The 21,560-nt window shown below is 46.2% G+C and overlaps 1 protein-coding gene across 1 annotated transcript in view; it reads right to left on the minus strand.

Moving 5' to 3' along the window:
- LOC119962720 (kinesin-like protein KIF24) overlaps positions 1-21,560 on the minus strand; it is a 118,304-nt gene that overhangs the window by 51,624 nt on the left and 45,120 nt on the right. Inside the window, 3 exon segments of the mRNA XM_038790698.1 lie at positions 787-874; positions 3,682-3,898; positions 12,804-12,900. Coding sequence (XP_038646626.1) covers positions 787-874; positions 3,682-3,898; positions 12,804-12,900 — 402 coding nt within the window.

Raw genomic sequence — 21,560 nt, forward strand, 5'->3', positions numbered from 1 at the left:
CCCAGGTTGCACTCGTAGGCATTCTGGAGAACAGAGGTCATACAGAACAGGACAAACTTCTGGAAGAGGGAGAGGAGGAGGGCTGTCAAAAGGAGAACACATCCATTCAGGCTCTTAAGAGAACAATTTTTGTACCTGCATTTCATGGAGAGACAATGTTTCAGGCACCCGAACTTCATTAAGGAAGTCCTAACTGAAATTTGCACTTGCTGGAGCAGTGGGTCGGGTGGGAACTATCAGATGGATCTTCCAGTTTCAGTGTGATCGAAGAGGTCCATCTTCCAGCCTCAGCGTGTTCCTGGAGATCCATCTTCGTTCTTCCAGCGGGTCAGCGATGTTAGGACACCTTTTTAAACATGGTACCCAGATATGGCAGTGGGACATGCACAATCAATCCCACTCCGCCCAGGAATACATTACTAAATCCCCAAATGCATAATTAATGAGGTCAGGGACAGAAGATTTGGCATGGTTTTCCACTGGCCTTCGCAGCAGGAAACACTCCCCATCCCTGCCATGGGTCTTAGCTCCCGATGACGGAAGTCCACCCTATGACGGAAGTCCACCCTACAAAAGTATTTCTCAACTGCAAATCCCACTGGGACATCTTGAAATTGCAAAAGGTTCCAAATAAAATGCAAGTCTGTATTTTTGTTCCACTTCATCCAAGGGAATACAATTGGCTGGCCTGCCTCACTGTGTAACACAGGGCAGTTTCGGGACAAACATTGTAAAGTTAATGTTGGACCATTAGATTTTTAAAAACTGTTGCTTATTTTTAATTACCTCTAACAAAGACTGTACTCCATCCACTTGAATTTCACGCAATCCCACAATTTGCACTGTATGGTTACAATCTTCCCTGGCAAATAGCCTAGCAATGAGAATATGAGAAGTCATAAATACACAACTAAGGAACACGGTTCACTTACTTCAAAATTAAATGCAAATAAACAATATTCAACAGGTACTACTACAAAAAAGTACTAAGTTGTTTAGATACATTTGTAATTCTGCTGCACAGAGTGTAAAGAGGAAACCTTCTATCGCATCGTATTACTGATTGTTGAAGATATTCTGCTGCACAAATTAGTACACAAATTGGGATCAGAAGTGTGAAGTACAATGAAATGGGTAAGTACAAGAGTCCCCCCTCAAAATCAAACTGCAAAATTGTTTTTAAATAAGCAGTTTTACTTGTAACGTTAAAGTTTTTAAAATGAATGATACCAAACAAAGTTTAGAGCACAGAAGGAGACTAATCAGCCAATCATATTTTCACTGTGTCTTTGCTGGAACAATCAAAATTTACTTCACTGCTCTGCTCTCTGCCCAGAGCGATCATATTTCTCTGCCTCAAATATTTAGCATTCTTTTCTTAAAAGATGTATTGGTCTCTGACCTCAAAAGGGATTAATTTTGACTTTGGACGATTGAGCAAGATTGGTGATATCAGATCAGCTGTCTATTACAACTATTGTATAAAAAGGATTTCTCCTAAAAAAAACTCTCCAAAGAAAAAAAATGTGTTCTTCTTCTAACACTGAATCTCACTGGCCATTTATCCACCCACTTTGTAAGCCTGTTTATATCTTCCTGTACTTTGGTATAGTCTTCCACATTATTGGCCATATTTCCAATTTGCTTTTATCCAAAATTTCAACAAAATTCCTCCAATTTCTATCCAAATAATTAAGTATATTGAAAACAATAGTAATTACAGGATAGGTAATTTCCCACGTTTTGTCAGTCTGAAAAACATATCTTCTGTTTTGTATAAACTTTAAATCCATTCTGCTGGATTCACCCGATTTCTGACTCCACATTACCGTTGTAATGTGTTTCTTAAGTGGCATCTAAATAAAAACCTTCCAAAATTTAATGTAAATCACATCTATCGTATATCCTCACTTGTTGAAAGACTTGATGTGGCTAAATTGCAATCCTTTATCTATCAAGTCACTTCTTCAAAAACTAGCAAGTTAGTCAAGCATCACTTGTCTATAATAAATCCTATTATTGATTGAGCCCCTCACCATGTTTTCCGGTGGCTGAGGCGGCTTGCCATTGGCTGCCGGAGGGATCTTCTGATCCCAACAAAGCCTATGACTTTTGCATGGCTCACCCGTCCCACCGCCGAGGAATTGCCTTTGGGGGACTGGAAGATCCCACTGGGCAAGGGCCAGAAAATCCCGCCACATGTATTTCTAATTATTTTTAAGAGATTCTAAGAGTTCCCCCACGTTACATTAACTGTGTCTTTAGCTGTTTGATTTATCCTTCTCTCACTTCTATCAGCTACTTGCCAATCCTATTACATCATTTGCATATTTAATAAATATTGGGAACTGGTGGTCTAAGCCTCATATCTTCTCTGATTTCTTTCAACAATTTTGGGTGATGACATTAGTACATCCTTCATTAACCCTTGATCCATTTGACCTTTAACCTACTTTGGGTTTGGCTAACTGTCTCAAAACCATGAGACCTTTCTTATATTTCCTCTCCCGTTTCCAATATATAGTTTCTAAAATAGCAACAATGAGCAAACATGCCAAGTTTAAGCATGTAGAAAGTTTCCTTATTGCCAAAACTGATACCAAACCTAAACAGGCCAACCAGTTTGGGGATGACATGGAGACGTTCAAGGAGAACTTCTTCACACAAAGAGCAATTAGTAATTGAAAGAATATTCCAACTGGATGGCAAAGATTATCTTCTGCCATTCAATAAGTTCTTAGACAGTTTGATAAAAGGAGGGGTCATTTTGGAGGAAAGGGTGAACTAGGTGGTTCAGCAGTTTTCCTCATCTATATTTATTTTTCTGATCCATGCAAAGGGATGAGTGTACAATTGCATTTGTCTACAAAGCATCACAATTGTCTACGATAAGTGTGGGCACCTTTCAATGTCCATTTTGAAAAATATTAGCCAATTTTGAATTGCCATATAAGAGCAGGTCAGAGGTTGGGAAAGCCTGTCCACCATCTACAAAGTAGAAGTCAGGACTGTGGTGGAATATTGTCCATTTGGTTTGACGGGTTCAACTCCAACAAAACTCAAAAGCCCATCACCATCCCGAAGAAAGCAGCCCACTTAATTGGCACTCCATCCACCACCTTAAATATTCACTCCCTCCACCACACAGTGGCGTTATATGTTTACCACATACAAAGTGCACTGCAACAATTCACCAAGCCTCCTATGACAGCACCTACCAAACCCACAACTTCCATCACCAAGTAAAACAAGGGCAACAGGCATATGGGAACAGCACCGCCTGCAAGTTCCCACCCAAACCACTCACCATCCTGAATTAGATCACCGTTCCTTCACTGTCACTGGGTCAAAGACCTGGAACCCCCTTCCGAACACTGTAGATGCATTGATACCAGATAGGCTGCAATGGTTCAAGAAGGCAGCTCAATACCAACTTCTCATGGGCAATTAGGGATGTGCAATAAATGCTGGCCTTGCTCTCATTCCATGAAAGAATTCTTAAAAATGTGCCACTTTTGATGTTTATGAGGGGGCATTCTAAAACACAATTTTGTATTACATAACATCAGAAATACCAAATGCCATTTTTCCTAAAATAGCAGTTTTATCATTATTGTATCCTTACTAAGCACTGTGTAAATATTTCCATTTTCCCCTAAAAATGTATTTGCATATTCATACCTTTTTCGCTCATTGAGCAAGTCATATAGTTGGCCACAATATATCTCATAAAAGCTTATCCAAATGAAAAGCGCTCCCTCTTGCTCAGGTGTGTTGAGCTGCATGAAGATGTCCTCAGCAGCAAGTGCATATAGTCCTGGATTTTGATTAGTTCCAATCATAGTATGAGTTTTTCCAGCTCCTGTCTGTCCATACGCAAAGCAAGTTGCCATTCCACTAAAGGTGTTAAAATTAGCAAGAAAAAAAAATGCAAAATGTGAATTCACACAGATTGAGTTTACTTTACTAAATGTGGACTGCACACTCTTTCCCATAAAGACAGATGCAACTTACCTCAGTTAGAGAGATTAGGACACTAGCTGGCATATCAACCTGAGCCCACACTACCGAAAGATCTGTTGATTCTCTTCTCCCATCCATGACCCAAAGAAGATGACAAATGTATGCAAGAATTGTACAGGTACTCCCAATGATGACTGGAGTTGAAAATTGATGTAATCATGTGGTTCAAACATGGAGCAACTTCCCTCCTGAAAATAAACTGACTAATGCTGCCAAGAAATTCCCAGTTTGAACCTCCCTGCTGTCTAGTCTCTCTCTCATCCTAGAAGGCACTCCTTAAAACCACCTCATTGACCAAGTTTTTGGTCAGTCCCAATATCTCCTCATGAGTCTTAATAAATTTTGTTTGCTGCCATTTTATGAAATACCTTGGGACGATTTATTATGTTAAAAAGTTCTATAAAAATTAATGGCATGGTTTTGCTAAGCCACCTGCTAGTAACTGATTGGATACCAATCCAATATGAATAGTGAGAAGCTTTGTGAAATGTGTTAATGGCCCACCTACCATTTTCTTAAAGGTCATACGGTTACAGTTTTACTTTATTTGTTTGTTCTTATTGAGTGACTGACTACCTGTCACTTTGTGACAGATCTGCCCTGGGCCTAACTGAATCTGACTCATCTGTTACAAACTGAAACTAGAGGTGCACATGAGTAATGGGAATAGAAAGATATGCTGAAAGACTGAGATGAATGAAATGGAATGGGAGGTTGTGTGGAGTATTAAAAACCAGCTCAGACTGGTGAGCCCAATGATCGGTATATTCTATGTAGTTTATCAATGAGGATTTCTGCGGCCAGGAGGCCATAGAAGAAACAATTTAGTTAAGTTGACTTGCAATAGGAAATTCTTCAACTTCATACTTTGCACCAATTTGAGAAATCATGTGCAGCTTACAAAGAATGTTTTTGTTTTTTGTATTTTGTCCCCTTTATTTTAAACTAAAGTTATACACTGTTACTTGGGAGTGCTTCATACAATTATATCAACTCTTGTGCAAAATGATGGTGCAACTACAGTATAAAACATTTTCTGAATTACTGTATGAGAGGTTTGAATTCTGCAGGTTGGGAATGGAGGTTGTAGAGTAGGAAAGAAACAGATTATGAACGTACTGCCCAGGTACCTCTTCCTACTTAGCTCTATCCCGATCTACATCCCCAAGGCCTTTTTCAAAGCACTAGACAAACTAATCATGGCGTTTGTATGGGGAGGGGTGGGGGTGGGGGGGGGGGGGGGGGGGGGGGGGGGACGGGACGCTAGAATCCCAAAGAAAGTCCTGCAATAAACAAAATCTGGGGGGTGGGGGGGGGGGAAGAGAAGAGAGAGAGGCTAGCTCTCCCAAACATACAATTCTATCACTGGGCAGCGACAGCCGAGCGAATAAGGGGATGGATGGAGGAGCCAGAAGCTGAGTGGGTACGCGCGGAAGAGGCCTCCTACAAGGGGACCTCCCTCCAGGCCCTCGCCACGTGGCACTCCCATCCCCACACAAAAAACACTCCAGCAGCCCGGTGGTGATAGCCACCCTCCAGTCCTGGAACCAACTACGGCAGCAATTTGGCCTGACCAAAATGTCAGACAAAGCTCCCACCTGCAACAACCATAGGTTCGCACCAGCGCTGACTGAAGCCACCTTCAAAAAGTGGGGACGGGACGGAAGGACACAGACAGTTAGGGACCTATATACGGACAGCAGGATCGCAACACTGGACAAACTGACAGAGAAATTCCAGATAGCCAGGGGGAACGAGCTAAGGTACCTGCAACTCAAAAACTTCCTACGAAAGGAGTCAAGGAGGTACCCACAACCGCCACGACAGACATTACTGGAAGAGTTACTGGACGCAAGCATCCTAGATAAAGGGAACTGTAGCGACATGTATGTCCGACTGGTAGAAAAGTCCAACACTGTACTGGACGCAACAAGAAAGAATTGGGAAGAAGACCTGGGGATTAAAATAGGGTGGGGACTCTGGAGTGAAGCACTGCATTGGGTCAACCCCACCTCCACGTGCGCAAGGCTCAACCTGACGCAACTAAAAGTGGTACATAAGCCCACTTAACAAAAACCCGAATGAGTAGGTTCTTCCTGGAGGTGGAGGATAGATGTGAACGGTGCCAAGGAGGCCCGGCCAACCACGCCCACATGTTCTGGTCTTGCCCCAGACTTGCAGGGTACTGGACAGCCTTCTTTGAGGCAATGTACAAAGTGGTGGGGATGAGGGTGGAGCCATGCCCAAAAGTGGCACTCTTCTGGGTATTAGACCAGCCAGATCTATTCTTGGGAGGAGGGCGGACACCCTTGCATTTGCCTCCCTGATCGCCCGCCGTAGAATCCTGTTCGGCTGGCGGTCAGCAGCACCACCCAAAGTTGCAGACTGGCTGTCCGACCTCTCAGAATCTCTCCAAATGGAGAAAATCAAATTCGCCATCCGAGGGTCAGACAACGGCTTCCACAGAACGTGGGAGCTATTCACCCAACTGTTCTGTGACCTGCCTGTGGCCAATGAATAAGTAGGAGAATAGACAGGTAGCCAAGAATCAGGGGAAAGTAGCCAAGGCATGAGAGGGAGGGATAGACCGGGGGCGGGGAAAGAGCTAAACCAAGAGAAAATAAAGGCGAACCACAGGAGAAGGAGTGGGGGAAGGGAAGAGGGAGGAGACAGGGAACAATAGAGGGGAACCAGAGAGTGGGGGGGGGGGGGAGGCAAGGGAACGATAGCTGGAAAGAGAGCACGGGAAACGATAACAAACTTGGCAAACACAGGAACAGTGAGCAAGGAAAATCTGGGCGAAAGACGGGACGAACGGCCGAAGCGGAGGTGAACACGAGATGACAACGGCAGCAAAAACCGTCTGGGAGAAGCAAGTAACAACACCAACACCAGATCCATTCCCGTATTGCCCTCTCTGTATTGGGCATAACCAATGTAATTGTTTCTCCGGCACCCAAATGTATATGTACCTCCCCAGTTTCCACCCCCCACAAACAGGTGCCTACTTATGTGTTAAAAATAATATTGCTAACTGTACAGAGTTGCAGTTGTTGAGCTAGTGCACAATATCATACCAGTTTTTTTTTTCTTTTCTTTAGTTTTCTTCTCATCTATGTATATAAATTTTATTCTGTGTACATAACGGTAAATATACTTTGTTCAAAAACCCAATAAAAAACATTTATAAAAAAAGGAAATAAACGGATTGAACTGAACTGTACAGATATGCATTACATACTCCTCCCTACTACCAATTAATTTAATGGAGATACCACTACACAAAGCACCTCCTCCCGCCCCACCCCCTCCAATCAGCAACCACTGTCTCCAAATCAATAGGGAAAATCTATTGGGAGGTGCAGGAGGAGAACAAAATAATTCTTTCTTTTAAAAAATAAATTCCCCTAAAGTTTCTATTCAATTACCACAGCATAAAATGTGCAGCACTGAACGTCTTACAAAAAAACTATACAAACTTTCTGAATGTCATTATCAGCAATGATAACTCGGTATAAACACTAGGTTTTCTTTGTGCGAAGTCATAAAACTAATCCATACCTAAAACTATTCCAAGTTCCAAAATTTTAAAAATCCACCACTTCCTTCGCTTTTGGCTTTCTCCATATGCCTTTTTAAAAAATCAAGTCATTAGTTTCTCCACAATCTAATGTTGATTTTCAGCAGAGTGATGCATTGTTTTTTTAAAAAAGGAGCGTGACATTCAAAATTTAAAAGCTAAATTTCAGGTGTAACAAGGAGATGGTGCCTGCGTCACTCTCTCAATTTCAATTTGGTTCTGCAAAAAAGGCAACTTCTGACACTTTTGTAACTTCTTCCCCTGAAAAACAAGTTTGCGTTGCGTTTTGCCTTTAAAAGCAAAGGTGAAGATAAATCCACATTAGAAAAACAATTAAAAATCAAAAACAAATCGGAACACTAAAGATAAAGGGCGGGATTCTCCGCGAACTGGCGGCGATGGCCACTCCGCGCCGGAGTGGTGTGAACCACTCCGGCGGCAGGTCGCCCCGAAGGTGCGGAGGATGCCAGGCCGGCGCCGGAGTGTTTGGCGGTGCGCCAGCCGGCGCTGAAGGGCCTCCGCCTGCCGGCGTGAGTTGCCGCATGCGCGGGAGCGCCATCATGTGCTGGCATCATACCAGCGCAAGCGCAGGGGGGTTCTTTTCCGCACCGGCCATGGCGGAGGTTGACAGCGGCTGGTGTGGAGGGAAAGAATGCCCCCACAGCACAGGCCCGCCTGCAGATCGGTGGGCCCCGATCACGGGCCAAGCCACCGTGGGGGCACCCCCCGGGGCCAAATCCCCTGCCCCCCTCCGCGGAGGACCCTGCAGGCCACCCGTGGAGCCAGGTCTCGCCAGTAAGGACATGGTGTGATTTACGCCGGCGGGTCCGGCCGAAAACAGGCGGCCACTCGGCCCATCGCGGGCTGGAGAATCGCCAGGGGGGGCCGCTGCCAATGGCCCCCGACCGGCACGGCCGATTCCCGTCCCCGCCAAAACCCCAGCGCCGGAGAATTCGGCAGCCGGCAGGGGCAGGATTCACACCACCCCCCGGCGATTCTCCGACCCGGCGGTGTTGAAAGCACCGCTGACAGGGGGGGGTCGGAGAATCCTGCCCAAAGAGTGCACAAAAAACAAATCTTGAGGATGATGGTTTCTGGTCTGACAAGTGTTTGCTTCCAGTTTATTTTCCCTCCGCTGTTTGCTAGTTACTCCCAGCAGGCTGTGCTTTTAGAAGAGTATTAGAAGGCTGGGGATCCTCTTGCTGGCCATGAACTTTCTCCTGCTTGCTGCTCTGTTCAGCCGAGTTCCCTGACAAAGAGAAACACGGTTTCTCCTTTTGGTAAATTGTGTAACTAGACACCTCACCTTCCAAAGCCAGCAGCACACTGGAGATGATACCAGCGAGGGTACCTTTGCCACCATCTTGATCACTTGCCTGGGCAATGTCTTTATCATTGGCCCTGCCAGGGTTGAAAGCACCGCTGGCAGCATCTACAAGATCATCATCCCCAAACGGACGATCTGCATCATCCTTAGGTGGCTGCTGAGGAAGCATTGGAAGCATTGTTGGTGTATATTTGTCAATACCAGCAACGGCATCATTCAAATAAAATTCATCAGGATTGCTATTCGGTTTCTTTGGTTGCACAGGGTCTTTGGAATCGGCAAAATCCAAATCGACATCAGGAAAACCAGGATCCACAACTGGGGGTGGAGTTTTAGCAGGAAGATCTTCTTTGAAAGCATCACTCAGGTCAAAGCCTTCATCTCCCGTATCATTAACCCAACGTCAGAGCAGCTTTCATTCCAACAAAGATAAAAGCCAACCCAATGAAGAGGAAAGTCCTTGGAGGCAACATGGTTTCCTAAAAGTTGGTTTTAAAGACAAAAGTTTTCCTTCCCTCCTCTAAGATGAGCAGAAAGCCCGAGCCAAACAACTCGCCTTCTACCAGAGAAACTTCTCAAAAATTGTATTTCTTTGGCAAAACACATATTTATAGACCATCTGGGTGCCTGCCTGCTCCGATTAAAAAGCGAGTGAATTTGTTTCAGAGGCTCCTCCTGACTACAACAGAATTTCTCATCAGTGCTGCTGGAGGCTGGGGGCCAAACAGGAGAACATAAAAGATAGGAGCAGGGAAGACCAAATGGCTGATTTAGGGTTGCAACTCAACTTTCCCGCCTGCTCCACATATCCCTTAATTCCCGACACCAAATGTCTGGCGATCCCAGCCTTAAAAATAGTCAATGATGAACCATCCATAACCCTTTGGGGTAGAGAATTCCGAAGATTCACGACAATTGAGTGAATAAATTTCTCATCTCAGTCCTAAGTGATCAACCCGTTATCCTGAAACTGTGCCCCCATGAATTAGATTCTCCGACTAGTGGAAACAACCTTTATGCATCCACCCTGTCAAGCCACGTCTGGATCTTGCATGTTTCAATGAGATCACCTCCGATTTTGAAAAGCCAGGGAACATTTGCCTAATTTACTCATCTTATCGCGGTAGACCAACCTTTCATTCTGGGGACAAGCCGACAGCACAAAAATGTCCCTGTAGCCTATGAGCTATCAATATCCTGGGGATTATCATTGAACACAAACTGAAGTGGACCGGCCATATGAATACCGTGGCTACAAGAGCAGCTCAAATGCTGGGAATTCTGCAGAGCAGCAACTCACCTCCTGACTGCCAAAGTCTGTCCATCATCTACAAGGCACACGTTAGGAGTCTGATGGAATATTCTCCAGTTACTGGATGAGTGCAGCTCCAATAAAACTTCAAAAGCTCAAACCCATCCAGGGTAAAGTAACCTGCTTAATCAACACCCTATATACCATTTTAAATATTCACTCCCTCCAATTGCTGCAGTGCTCCAGTGAATCCTGGAGCAAGCTGGAGGAGCAGCATCTCTCCTTCCGGTTTGGCACGTTTCAACCCTCGGGACTTTACATTGAGTCTGGCAACTTTAGATTTTGACCTTTCTTCTCCATCTTAAACCCTCTTTTTAAAACATATTCCATACATGTGTTGCCACAGTATTAAATATCTCCTTATACCTTTCATACCAGCCCAAATGTCTTTTGTTCTTAAAGTTTTTGTTGCAGTTTCTACATTTTCCCTCCTTTCTGTTCTGACGAAGAGTCTATGGACACGAAACATTAACTCGGTTTCTCTTCTGATAGATGCCAACAGACCTGCTGAGTTTTTCCATCATCCTCTGTTCTTGTTTCAGATTCCAGGATCTGCAATATTCTGCCCATATTTGACTTGCCTTTCCATCCATAGCTTTCCCCTCAACACTCCCAAACATGTCTGGTCCCTCCCACCTCTGGCCTTATGTTCCCCACTACCTATCTTTTCCTACTGCCTTAGCTACTGTTGTTAACCTCACTCCATCCTGTTTTCTATTCACTGCCAATAATTCCTCCATTGTTAACGGTGGTCAGAAAGCTGGTATTGAGCTCTTTAAAGCAGTACTGCAGATTTACTGAAGTCTACCTCCCACAAAGAATAATGCTATCGTGCTCAATGTCCTGGCAGTCCAATTGGTTCATTCCAATCCTCAGTAATACCACATTCCAGCAGCCCATTTGAAAACCTCCAACACACTATTCCATTGCTCCAAATATCCAGAACTGTCTTCAAGTACTCCAACAAACTAATGACCTATTTCCCAAAAAGCTAATGCCCTAATTCTCCTGTGTTCTTCCCATCCATCACTATAAGCCTTCCACTACTCCAAGACCAGAGACCTTCCTCCAAACTCTAATACGCACTCCGATCCAGTACTTGACAATCCTGCTGACATACAACATGATGCTTCTCCCTGATGAAGTCCACTGCTTTCTATACTATTTAAAAAAGGAAAAACATACGGCGGGGGCGGGAGTTTTCACACAACCCACCGCATGTTTCACAGAGATGGAGGCAGCCCGCTTTTGCCAACAAGGTTTCCTGTTGAATGCTCACCTCGCCGCCAGGAAACCCGCGCCGGGAGTGTGCCGTCAATGGGACCAGAAGATCCCACCAGCATGAACAGCCAGAGAGTTCTAGCCATAGAATTCAAACATATCTTAATGTTTTGCATTACTTTGCCTGGTGCCAACAGCCGAAGGGACTTGCTGTTTGATACGATCCACCAGTCTTGGAATGTACAGCCTTCGTACCTGGCATTAGATCAGCACGGAAATTCATTCACAAACTCATGAATGGGCTTAAGGCTGCAATTTCTAGTCCTGAAAAGTGCCCACTCTATCTCACATTACCCTGGAAGGGTAAGGCGTCTCAAAAGCTGAGCAACGGGTGAAGCTAGCCATTTCAAGCTGCTGCTATGCGGTAGCAATGAGAGTGGTATTCTCCACTAATAGGATGGCGTCGTCAAGACAAAAACACGTTCTGCCTACCACACAAATCAGTAACGTGGTACATGAATGTCGTCAGTGCTGGCATAATGCCAGGTATGTATGCAAAACTCAGAACATAGTTCCAACATTAGCTATGATTCCATGATTAGACAACACTTACTAAACAATCCTGACTGTGCGAAGAATTACACGAACAACCACTTTAAGACTTTGCAGTGACTCACTTACGCATGCTAGAAGTTACATATGTTCAGACACAGAGCCCTGTCCTTTGCAAACAGAAAGCACATACCACACATTGCGGCTTCTTCAACTAAACAAAAGCTTGGCCGACAGCCATTCCCTGGTTCATTTCCCATGGCTTGACCAATCTGAGTCAACTTGCCTGTTTTGAATTTAACCAAAAACCTGGTAGTTAACTGATCCCTGGTGCATTCTCCATGGCAACACCATGTACGTACCAATCAAAGTCCACTTTCCAACCAATCAGCACACTCTTCTCATGCAGTATAATTTGTTGTTCCTGTTGAGATTTGATATCCTTGCAAATCTATTCTGATGAGTGTAAGACAAAAAGGTTTGATAGCATGGCTCTTTTTCAGCAAAACATATGAATAATAGTCAAGGCCTCAAGTTTACAATTCACTGAAAATGAAGAGATGATCACATAAATTGAAACCCAAAAGAGGTGTTTAGACTTCATAACACTTCAATAAAGATGATTGTAATTATTCCACCATCAAAAATTCTTTGCGCTGTATTGTTTCATAGTATGAAAAAGCATATCCTTCCACTTAGTATGAACAATGCCATATGAAAACTTTAGTTTATGTATAAAAGAAAAGCAAATGATTGACAACAATGATGAAACAAAAGTAACATACCCACTGAAAAACAATGCTGGATGAGGGGATAAGCAGTCTTCAAGTACACATCATAATTGTACAAGTCTCCTCAAATGCTTCATCAAAATAAAAAAATGTGCTGAAAATGAATCACATACTGATTTAAATTTTAAAAAGTAAAAATTAAAAATGGGAAATGATTGGTTAGATGATTTCAATATGAGAATATTAGCACTTGTAAGGGAAAGTTCCTACAGCTGATAGATAATGAGATTGAAGATATGGTTTGAAGAGCTAGTTAAAGCAGACTTGGGAAAGCATATTTTTCATTCCAGGGAGCTGCTGAAATAAATAAACATTGTAACAAAATGGGCCCACTGGATATTATTAACATTTTACTGAAAAAGTGAATAGATTGCTTATAATAATAATCTTTATTATTGCCACAAGTAGGCTTACATTACCTGCAATGATGTTACTGGTGAAAAGCCCTCGTCCCTACACTCTGGCGCCTGTTCAGGTAAACAGAGGGAGAATTCAGAATGTCCAAATTACCTAACAGCACGTCTTTCGGGACTTGTGGGAGGAAAAGCCGTAGCACCCGTAAGGAAACCCAGCGCAGACACTGCCAGTTTAGCCCTAGCCAGGGACTCGGAGGGGCATACCACAGAGTCTTTGGCATGAGGCCATTTCATGAGCCTTCTCGGCAGATCCTGCATGTGAATTCTGGCAGCGTCGGCTTGACGCCGTGGCACACGTCACGTAACTTCGGCGGCACAACTGGCGTAGACCTTTTTGAATCAGTGATTAACCTATTAGAGAGAAAACTCAATTCCTGCTCCCATTTTTCATTGAACACTCTGAACCACTTTTTGGCAAGGCTGATGATTCACCACCCTGTTTTTCTGAGGCCTCCATTAAAGGTACAAGTGGTGGGAATTAAGACCAGAGGGAGTATCTTCTTCAAAAGTGTGTGACAGAATCCTCAAGGTCAGGACAAGCCAGGCCTGGACCGTGGTAGCTGACAGGACCAGTGCTCACAGGATAAGACAAGCCTGGACAGAGATAGCTGACAGGACCAGTGCTCACAGGATAAACCAGGCCTGGACAGAGATAGCTGACAGGACCAGTGCTCACAGGACAAACCAGGCCTGGACAGAGGTAGCTGACAGGACCAGTGCTCACAGGATAAACCAGGCCTGGACAGAGGTAGCTGACAGGACCAGTGCTCACAGGATAAACAGCCTGGACAGAGGTACTGACAGACCAGTGCTCACAGGATAAACCAGCCTTGATAGAGATAGCTGACAGGACCAGTGCTCACAGGACAAACCAGGCCTGGACAGATATAGCTGACAGGACCAGTGCTCACAGGATAAACCAGGCCTGGACAGAGATAGCTGACAGGACCAGTGCTCACAGGACAAACCAGGCCTGGACGAGGTAGCTGACAGGACCAGTGCTCACAGGATAAACCAGGCCTTGACAGAGATAGCTGACAGGACCAGTGCACAGGACAAACCAGGCCTGGACAGAGATAGCTGACAGGACCAGTGCTCACAGGATAAACCAGGTCTGGACAGAGATAGCTGACAGGACCAGTGCTCACGCCAGGCCTGACAGATATAGCTGACAGGACCAGTGCTCACAGGATAAACCAGCCTGTCAGAGATAGCTGACAGGACCAGTGCTCACAGGATAAACCAGGCCTGGACAGAGATAGCTGACAGGACCAGTGCTCACAGGATAAACCAGGCCTGGACCGTGATAGCAGATATGACCAGTGCTCACCAGCCTTATCCCAGCATCTTGCTTGAATCAGAAATAGGTTATTCTGTACACCTTGGCATTCCTCTTTAGAGTTATTTCCTATTTCCCACATCACTTAATTTAACCCTCTCCAACAGCACCAGAAAAGAACTTTGGTTTGGTCCTGGCTCTGTTTGAGTGAAACCCGTCAGACCTGTACATGTCCCATCTCCCCCAGAATTGGCCTTAATGTCCCAAGAATCTCAGCACTTGAGCCTGCACCATCCCTCTAGCCATGCATTAATCTGTTCTATCCTCCTATTTCTATACTAATTTGCTCATGGTACAGGTAATAATCCTGCTTGCTAAATTCCTACCTAGCTCTCTAAACTCTGACTGCAGGACCACAGCCTCTCGCTGCTATATGATTGGTACTATGTAGACCATGACTACTGGCTATTAACCCTCCCCCATCAGGGTTCATGACAGCCGTTCTGTGTCATCATTGATCCTAGCACCTGGGACTAATGTTATCCTGGATTCATTTTTGTGGCTTGTCTGTTCCTGTAACTATGAAATCTCCTATCACTATTGATTTAATATTCTTCGTGGACCCTTGAACAGCTGAGCTAGCAGTGTGCCATGAACTTGGTTCTGGCTGCTCTTCCCAGTGAACCATCTGTTTCATCAATCTTCAGAACTGAATACTGGTTGGAGTGAGATACACTGAGAATCCTGCACTGAGATTCCTGCACTATCTGCTTATTTCTTCTCAACTGCCTGGAGGTCCCACGCATTACCTCTCCCCTTGCATTTTCATTTTAAAAAACCATTTTATTCAGGCATTTATAATTTTATAATAATAATAGTAAAATACAGATACAAATATAAACATAGTGCTAATAAGAATGAGTTCTTTTGCCCTTAGTTTGGTCTCAGTAATATACCAAGTCGGATTGTAGGTAACACACTTTATTTTATTTGCGCGTCTTGCAAGCTGACTCACTTTGCCAGAGTCTTGTCGAGTCCCCAGTGAGCGAGGCACAGAACTCGCTCATATACATTTGTCTCATATACATTGGTATAAAAAATAGGTTACCACACCAACCAAATAAGATAACATGGTAATTGTAGTGTTTCCATAGGTTCCCTTACATTCCTCAACCTAGCCATATAAGGTAATCTTAGCATTACTGGTCCCAATAGGCTGCTCTCACATTCCTTTTGCCTGAGGCCCCTGTGATCACCCACCCCCTCGCCATGATACTCCTGACTTAGCCTGACTATCCACCAGGCGTCATTGCCATCCTTTTGTTCATTTCCTCCCTCCCTCACAAGTCTCACATCCTCGAAACAATAATCCAACTCCCCCCCCCAATCAATAATCCAACTCCCCCCGAAACAATAATCCAACTCCCCCCAAACATAATCCACTCCCCCCCCCCGAAACAATAATCCAACTCCCCCCTCAAACAATAATCCAACTCTCCCCCCCCCAAAAACAATAATCCAACTCCCCCCGAAACAATATCCAACTCCACCCGAAACAATAATCCAACTCTTCCCCCTCCCCCCCTGGAAACATAATCCAACTCCCCCCCCCCCCCCACAACAATCCAACTCCCCCCCAAACAATAATCCAACTCCCCCGAAACAATAATCCAACTCCACCCAAACAATAATCCAACTCCACCCCAAACAATAATCCAACTCCCGCCCCCGAACAATAATCCAACTCCCACCCGAAACAATAATCCTACTCCCCCGAAACAATAATCCAACCCCCCCCCTAAACAGAATCCAACTCCCCGAAACAATAATCCAACTCCCCCTGAAACAATAATCCAACTCCCACCAAACAATAATCCAACTCCCCCCTCAAACAATAATCCAACTCCCCCAAACAATAATCCAACTCCCTCGAAACAATAATCCAACTCCCCCCCAAACAATATCCAACTCCCCCCCCAAACATAATCCAACTCCCGAAACAATAATCCAACTCCCACCCGAAACAATAATCCTACCCCGACAATAATCCAACTCCCCCCCAAACAATAATCCACTCTCCCCCCCCCCCCCCCCCCTGGAAACAATAATCCAACTCCACCCGAAACAATAATCCAACTCCCCCCGAACAATAATCCACTCCCCCGAATAATAATCCACTCTCCCCCTCCCCCCCTGGAAACAATAATCCAATTCCCCCCCCCGAAACAATAATCCAACTCGCCCCCAAAACAATAATCCAACTCCCCCCCCCCCCCCCGAAACAAAATCCATTCCCCCCCCGAACAATATACAACTCCCCCCCGAAACAATAATACAACTCCCCCCGAAACAATAATATAACTCCCCCCCCCCCCCCCGAAACAATAATCCAATTTTCCCCCCCGAAACAATAATCCAACTCCCCCCCCGAAACAATAATTCAACTCCCCCCCCCGAAACAATAATCCAACTTCCCCCTCTCCCCCGAAACAAAATCCAATCCCCCCCAAACAATAATCCAACTCCCCCCCCCAAAACAATAATCCAACTCTTCCCCCTCCCCCCCGGAAACAAAAATCCACTCCCCCCGAAACATAATCCAACTCCCCCCCGAAACAATAATCCAACTCCCCCGCCGAAACAATAATCCAACTCGCCCCCGAAACAATAATCCAACTTCCCCCTCTCCCCAGAAACAAAATCAACTCCCCCCCCGAAACAATAATCCAACTCCCCCCCCGAAACAATAATCCACTCCCCCCCGAAACAATAATCCAATTTCCCTCTCCCCCCGAAACAATAATCCAACTCCCCCCCGAAACAATAATCCAACTCCCCCCCGAAACAATAATATAACTCCCCCCCGAAACATAATCCAACTCCTCCCCCCGAACATAATCCAACTCCCCCCCGAAACAATAATACAACTCCCCCCCCGAAACAAAAATCCAACTCCCCCCCGAAACAATAATCCAACTCCCCCCCGAAACAATAATACAACTCCCCCCGAAACAATAATCCAACTCCCCCCCAAACAATAATACAACTCCCCCCCGAAACAATAATCCAACTCCCCCCCGAAACAATAATCCAACTCCCCCCCCGAAACAATAATCCAACTCCCCCCCGAAACAATAAACCAACCCCCCCCCCGAAACAATAATCCAACTCCCCCCCCCCCCGAAACAATAATCCAACTCCCCCCGAAACAATAATCCAACTCCCCCCCCGAACAATAATCCAACCCCCCTCCCCCCTGGAAACAATAATCCAACTTCCCCCCCCCCCCCGGAAACAATAATCCAACTCCCCCCCAAACAATAATCCAACTCCCCCGAAACAATAATCCAACTCCCCCCAAACAATAATCCAACTCCCCCCGAAACAATAATCCAACTCCCCCCCCCGAAACAATAATCCAACTCCCCCCCCGAAACAATAATCCAACTCCCCCCGAAACAATAATATAACTCCCGCCCCCCCGAAACAATAATCCAACTCCCCCCGAAACAATAATCCAAAGCCCCCCGAAACCATAATCCAACTCCCCCCCGAAACATAATCCAACTCTTCCCCCTCCCCCCCCGAAACAATAATCCAACTCCCCCCCGAAACAATAATCCAACTCCCCCCGAAACAATAATCCAACTCCCCCCGAAACAATAATCCAACTCATCCCTCCCCCCCGAAACAATAATCCAACTCCCCCGAAACAATAGTCCAACTCTCCCCCTCCCCCCCGAAACAATAATCCACTCCCCCCCCGAAACAATAATCCAACTCCCCCCCCCCCCAAACAATAATCCAACTCATCCCTCCCCCCCCCCGAAACAATACAATCCCCCCGAAACAATAATCCAACTCTCCCCCTCCCCCCCGGAAACAATAATCCAACTCCCCCCCCCCCCCAAACAATAATCCAACTCCCCCCCGAAACAATAATCCAACTCCCCCCCCCCCGAAACAATATTCCAACCGATTCCTTCCCCCCCTCCCGGAAACAATAATCCAACCCCCCGAAAATATCCAACTCTCCCCTCCCCCCCTCCCCCCCTGGAAACAATAATCCAACTCCCCCCCCCTCCCAAAACAAATCCAACTCCCCCTCACCCCCGAACAATAATCCAACTCCCCCCCCCCCGAAACAATAATCCAACTCCCCCCCCCCCCGAAACAATAATCCATTCCCCCCCCCCCCCCGAAACAATAATCCAACTCCCCCCCCCCCCCCCCCAGAAACAAAAATCCACCAACTCCCCCCCCCCACCGAAACAATAATCCAACTCCCCCCCCCCCCGGAAACAATAATCCAACTCCCCCCCCCCCCCCCGAAACAATAATCCAACTCCCCCCCCCCCGGAAACAATAATCCAACTCCCCCCCCCGAAACAATAATCCAACCCCCCCCCCCCGCCGAAACAATAATCCAACTCCCCCCCCCCCGAAACAATAATCCAACTCCCCCCCCCCCCCCCGAAACAATAATCGAACCCCCCCCCCCCCCACCGAAACAATAATACAACTCTCCCCCCTCCCCCCCGCCGGAAACAATAATCCAACTCTTCCCCCCCCCCCCCCCCCCCCCCCCCCCCCGCCGACCCTCTGCTGACAGCTTTCTCCAAGGTTGACAAATGGCTGCCACCTCCGGACGAACCCCAGCATTGACCATGTTAGGGCAAACTTTATTTCCTCAATTCTGAGAAACCAAGCCATGTCATTAACCCAGGTCTCTGCACTCGAGGGCTTCGAGTCCCTCCACGCTAATAATATCCGTCTCTGGGCAACCAAGTTGGCAAATACCAAGACGTCAGCCTCTCTCACCCACTGGACTCCCAGATCTTCCGACACTCCGAAAATCACCAACTCTGGACTCGGCACCACCCTAGTTTTTAAACACCGTGTATATGACATCTGGAAAACCCTGCCAAAAAGCCTAGAAGCTTGAGACACGCCCAAAACATATGGACATGGTTTTCTGGCCCTTGCGCACACCTTGCACACCTGTCCTCTATCCCAAAAAACTTGCTCATCCGGGCCACCATCATGTGTGTCCGGTGAGCGACCTTAAACTGAATCAGGCTGAGCCTGGCACACGATGAGGATGGGTTGACTCTGCTTAACGCATCCGCCCAAAAACCTGCCTCTGTCTCCCCCTAGCTCAGCTTCCCATTTGCGCTTTAGCTCCTCTGTCTGCGTTTCCTCCGACTCCATGAGTTCTTTATAAATATCCGAAACCTCCCCCTCTCCGGAAACTACCCTGTTCTGTATCCCCCGTGGCGGTAGGAACGGAAATGTTGTAACCTGCCTTTGTAAAAAATCCTGTACCTGCAGATATCTGAATCCATTTCCTGCTGGCAGTTCAAATTTCTCCTCTAAATCCTTCAAACAGGCGAAGTTTCCATCTATAAATAGATCCCCCATCCTCTCACTCCCTGCCATTCCCAAAACCCCCACCCAGCCTCCCCAGTACAAACCGATGGTTATTGCCGATTGGAGCCCGGGCCAATGCTTCCTCCACTGCCCTCAGACTCTCAGGGCCGTCACTACCACCGGGCTTGTGGAGTACCGGGCTGGTGAGTACTACCCACTTCCTAATCATGGCTTTATTTGCCACCCAGTAATAGTTGCTAAAGTTCGGCAGTGCCAACCCACCCCCGCCCCAAGCTCCAGCAACACGTTCTTCACTCGCAGGGTTTTACCCGCCCACACAAAACCTGAAATCACCTGGTTTACATGTTTAAAAAAGGCCCTTGGAATAAAGACGGGGAGACACTGAAAAACAAACAGAAACCTCGGGAGGACCATCATTTTCACGGCCTGTACTCTCCCTGCCAGTGCCAGCAGGAGCATGTCCCACCTTCGAAAGTACTCCTTCATCTGTTCCACTAGTCGGGTCAAATTTAGCTTATGTAACAGCCCACAGTCCCATGCCACCTGGATTCCCAAATAACGAAAGCTCCCTCCCACCACTCTGAATGGCAGATCTCCCAATCTCCACTCCTGCCCCCTTGCCTGGATACAAACATCTCGCTTTTCCCCATATTCAATTTGCACCCGAAAACCAGCCATATTCCCCTAAAATCCTCATAATCTCTCCCATCCCCACTAACGGGTCGGACGTTTACAAGAGCAGGTCATCGGCGTATAGCGAGACCCTGTGTTCGACCCCACCTCAGACCAACCCCTTCCAGTCCCTTGAAACTCTTAGCGCCATCGCCAGTGGCTCTATGGCCAAAGCGAACAGCAGTGTGGAGAGGGGGCATCCCTGTCTAGTTTCCCATATGCAATTTAAAATAGTCCGACATCAACCGATTCAACAAAGAACAAAGAAAAGTACAGCACAGGAACAGGCCCTTCTGCCCTTCAAGCCTGTGTAGACCATGCTGCCCATCTAAACTAAAATCTTCTACACTTCCTGGGTCTGTATCCCTCTATTCCCATCCTATTCATGTATTTGTCAAGATGCCCCTTAAATGTCACTATCGTCCCTGCTTCCATCATCTCCTCCGGCAGCGAGTTCCAGGCACCCACTACCCTCTGTGTACAAAAAAAAACTTGCCTCGTACATCTCCTCGAAACCTTGCCCCTTGCACCTTAAACCTATGCCCCCTAGTAATTGACCCCTCTACCCTGGGAACAAGCCTTTGTTTGGACACTCGTCACCTGTGCCTGGTACAACAACCGGACCCAATCAATAAAGCCCCGTCCAAAGCCGAACCGCCCCAACACCTCCCACAAATAGTTCCATTCCACCCGGTCGAAGGCCTTTTCTGCGTCTATCGCAACCACTACTTCCACTTCTCTCCCCTCTGGGGGCATCATGATGATGTTTAAGAGCCTTCTAACGTTGTCCATTAGCTGTCTGTCCTTAACAAACCCGGCTGGTCCTCCCCTATCACCTCTGAGATGCAATCTTCTATTCTTGAGGCCAAGATTTTAACCAACAGTTTGGCATCAACATTCAATAGGGAGATAGGCCTGTATGACCCACATAGCTCAGGGTCCTTCTCCCGCTTCAGGATCAGTGAGATTGAGGCCTGTGACCTTGTCAGGGGAAGA

Source organism: Scyliorhinus canicula, chromosome 3 (genome assembly GCF_902713615.1).
Source record: "Scyliorhinus canicula chromosome 3, sScyCan1.1, whole genome shotgun sequence".
NCBI lineage: Eukaryota > Metazoa > Chordata > Chondrichthyes > Carcharhiniformes > Scyliorhinidae > Scyliorhinus > Scyliorhinus canicula.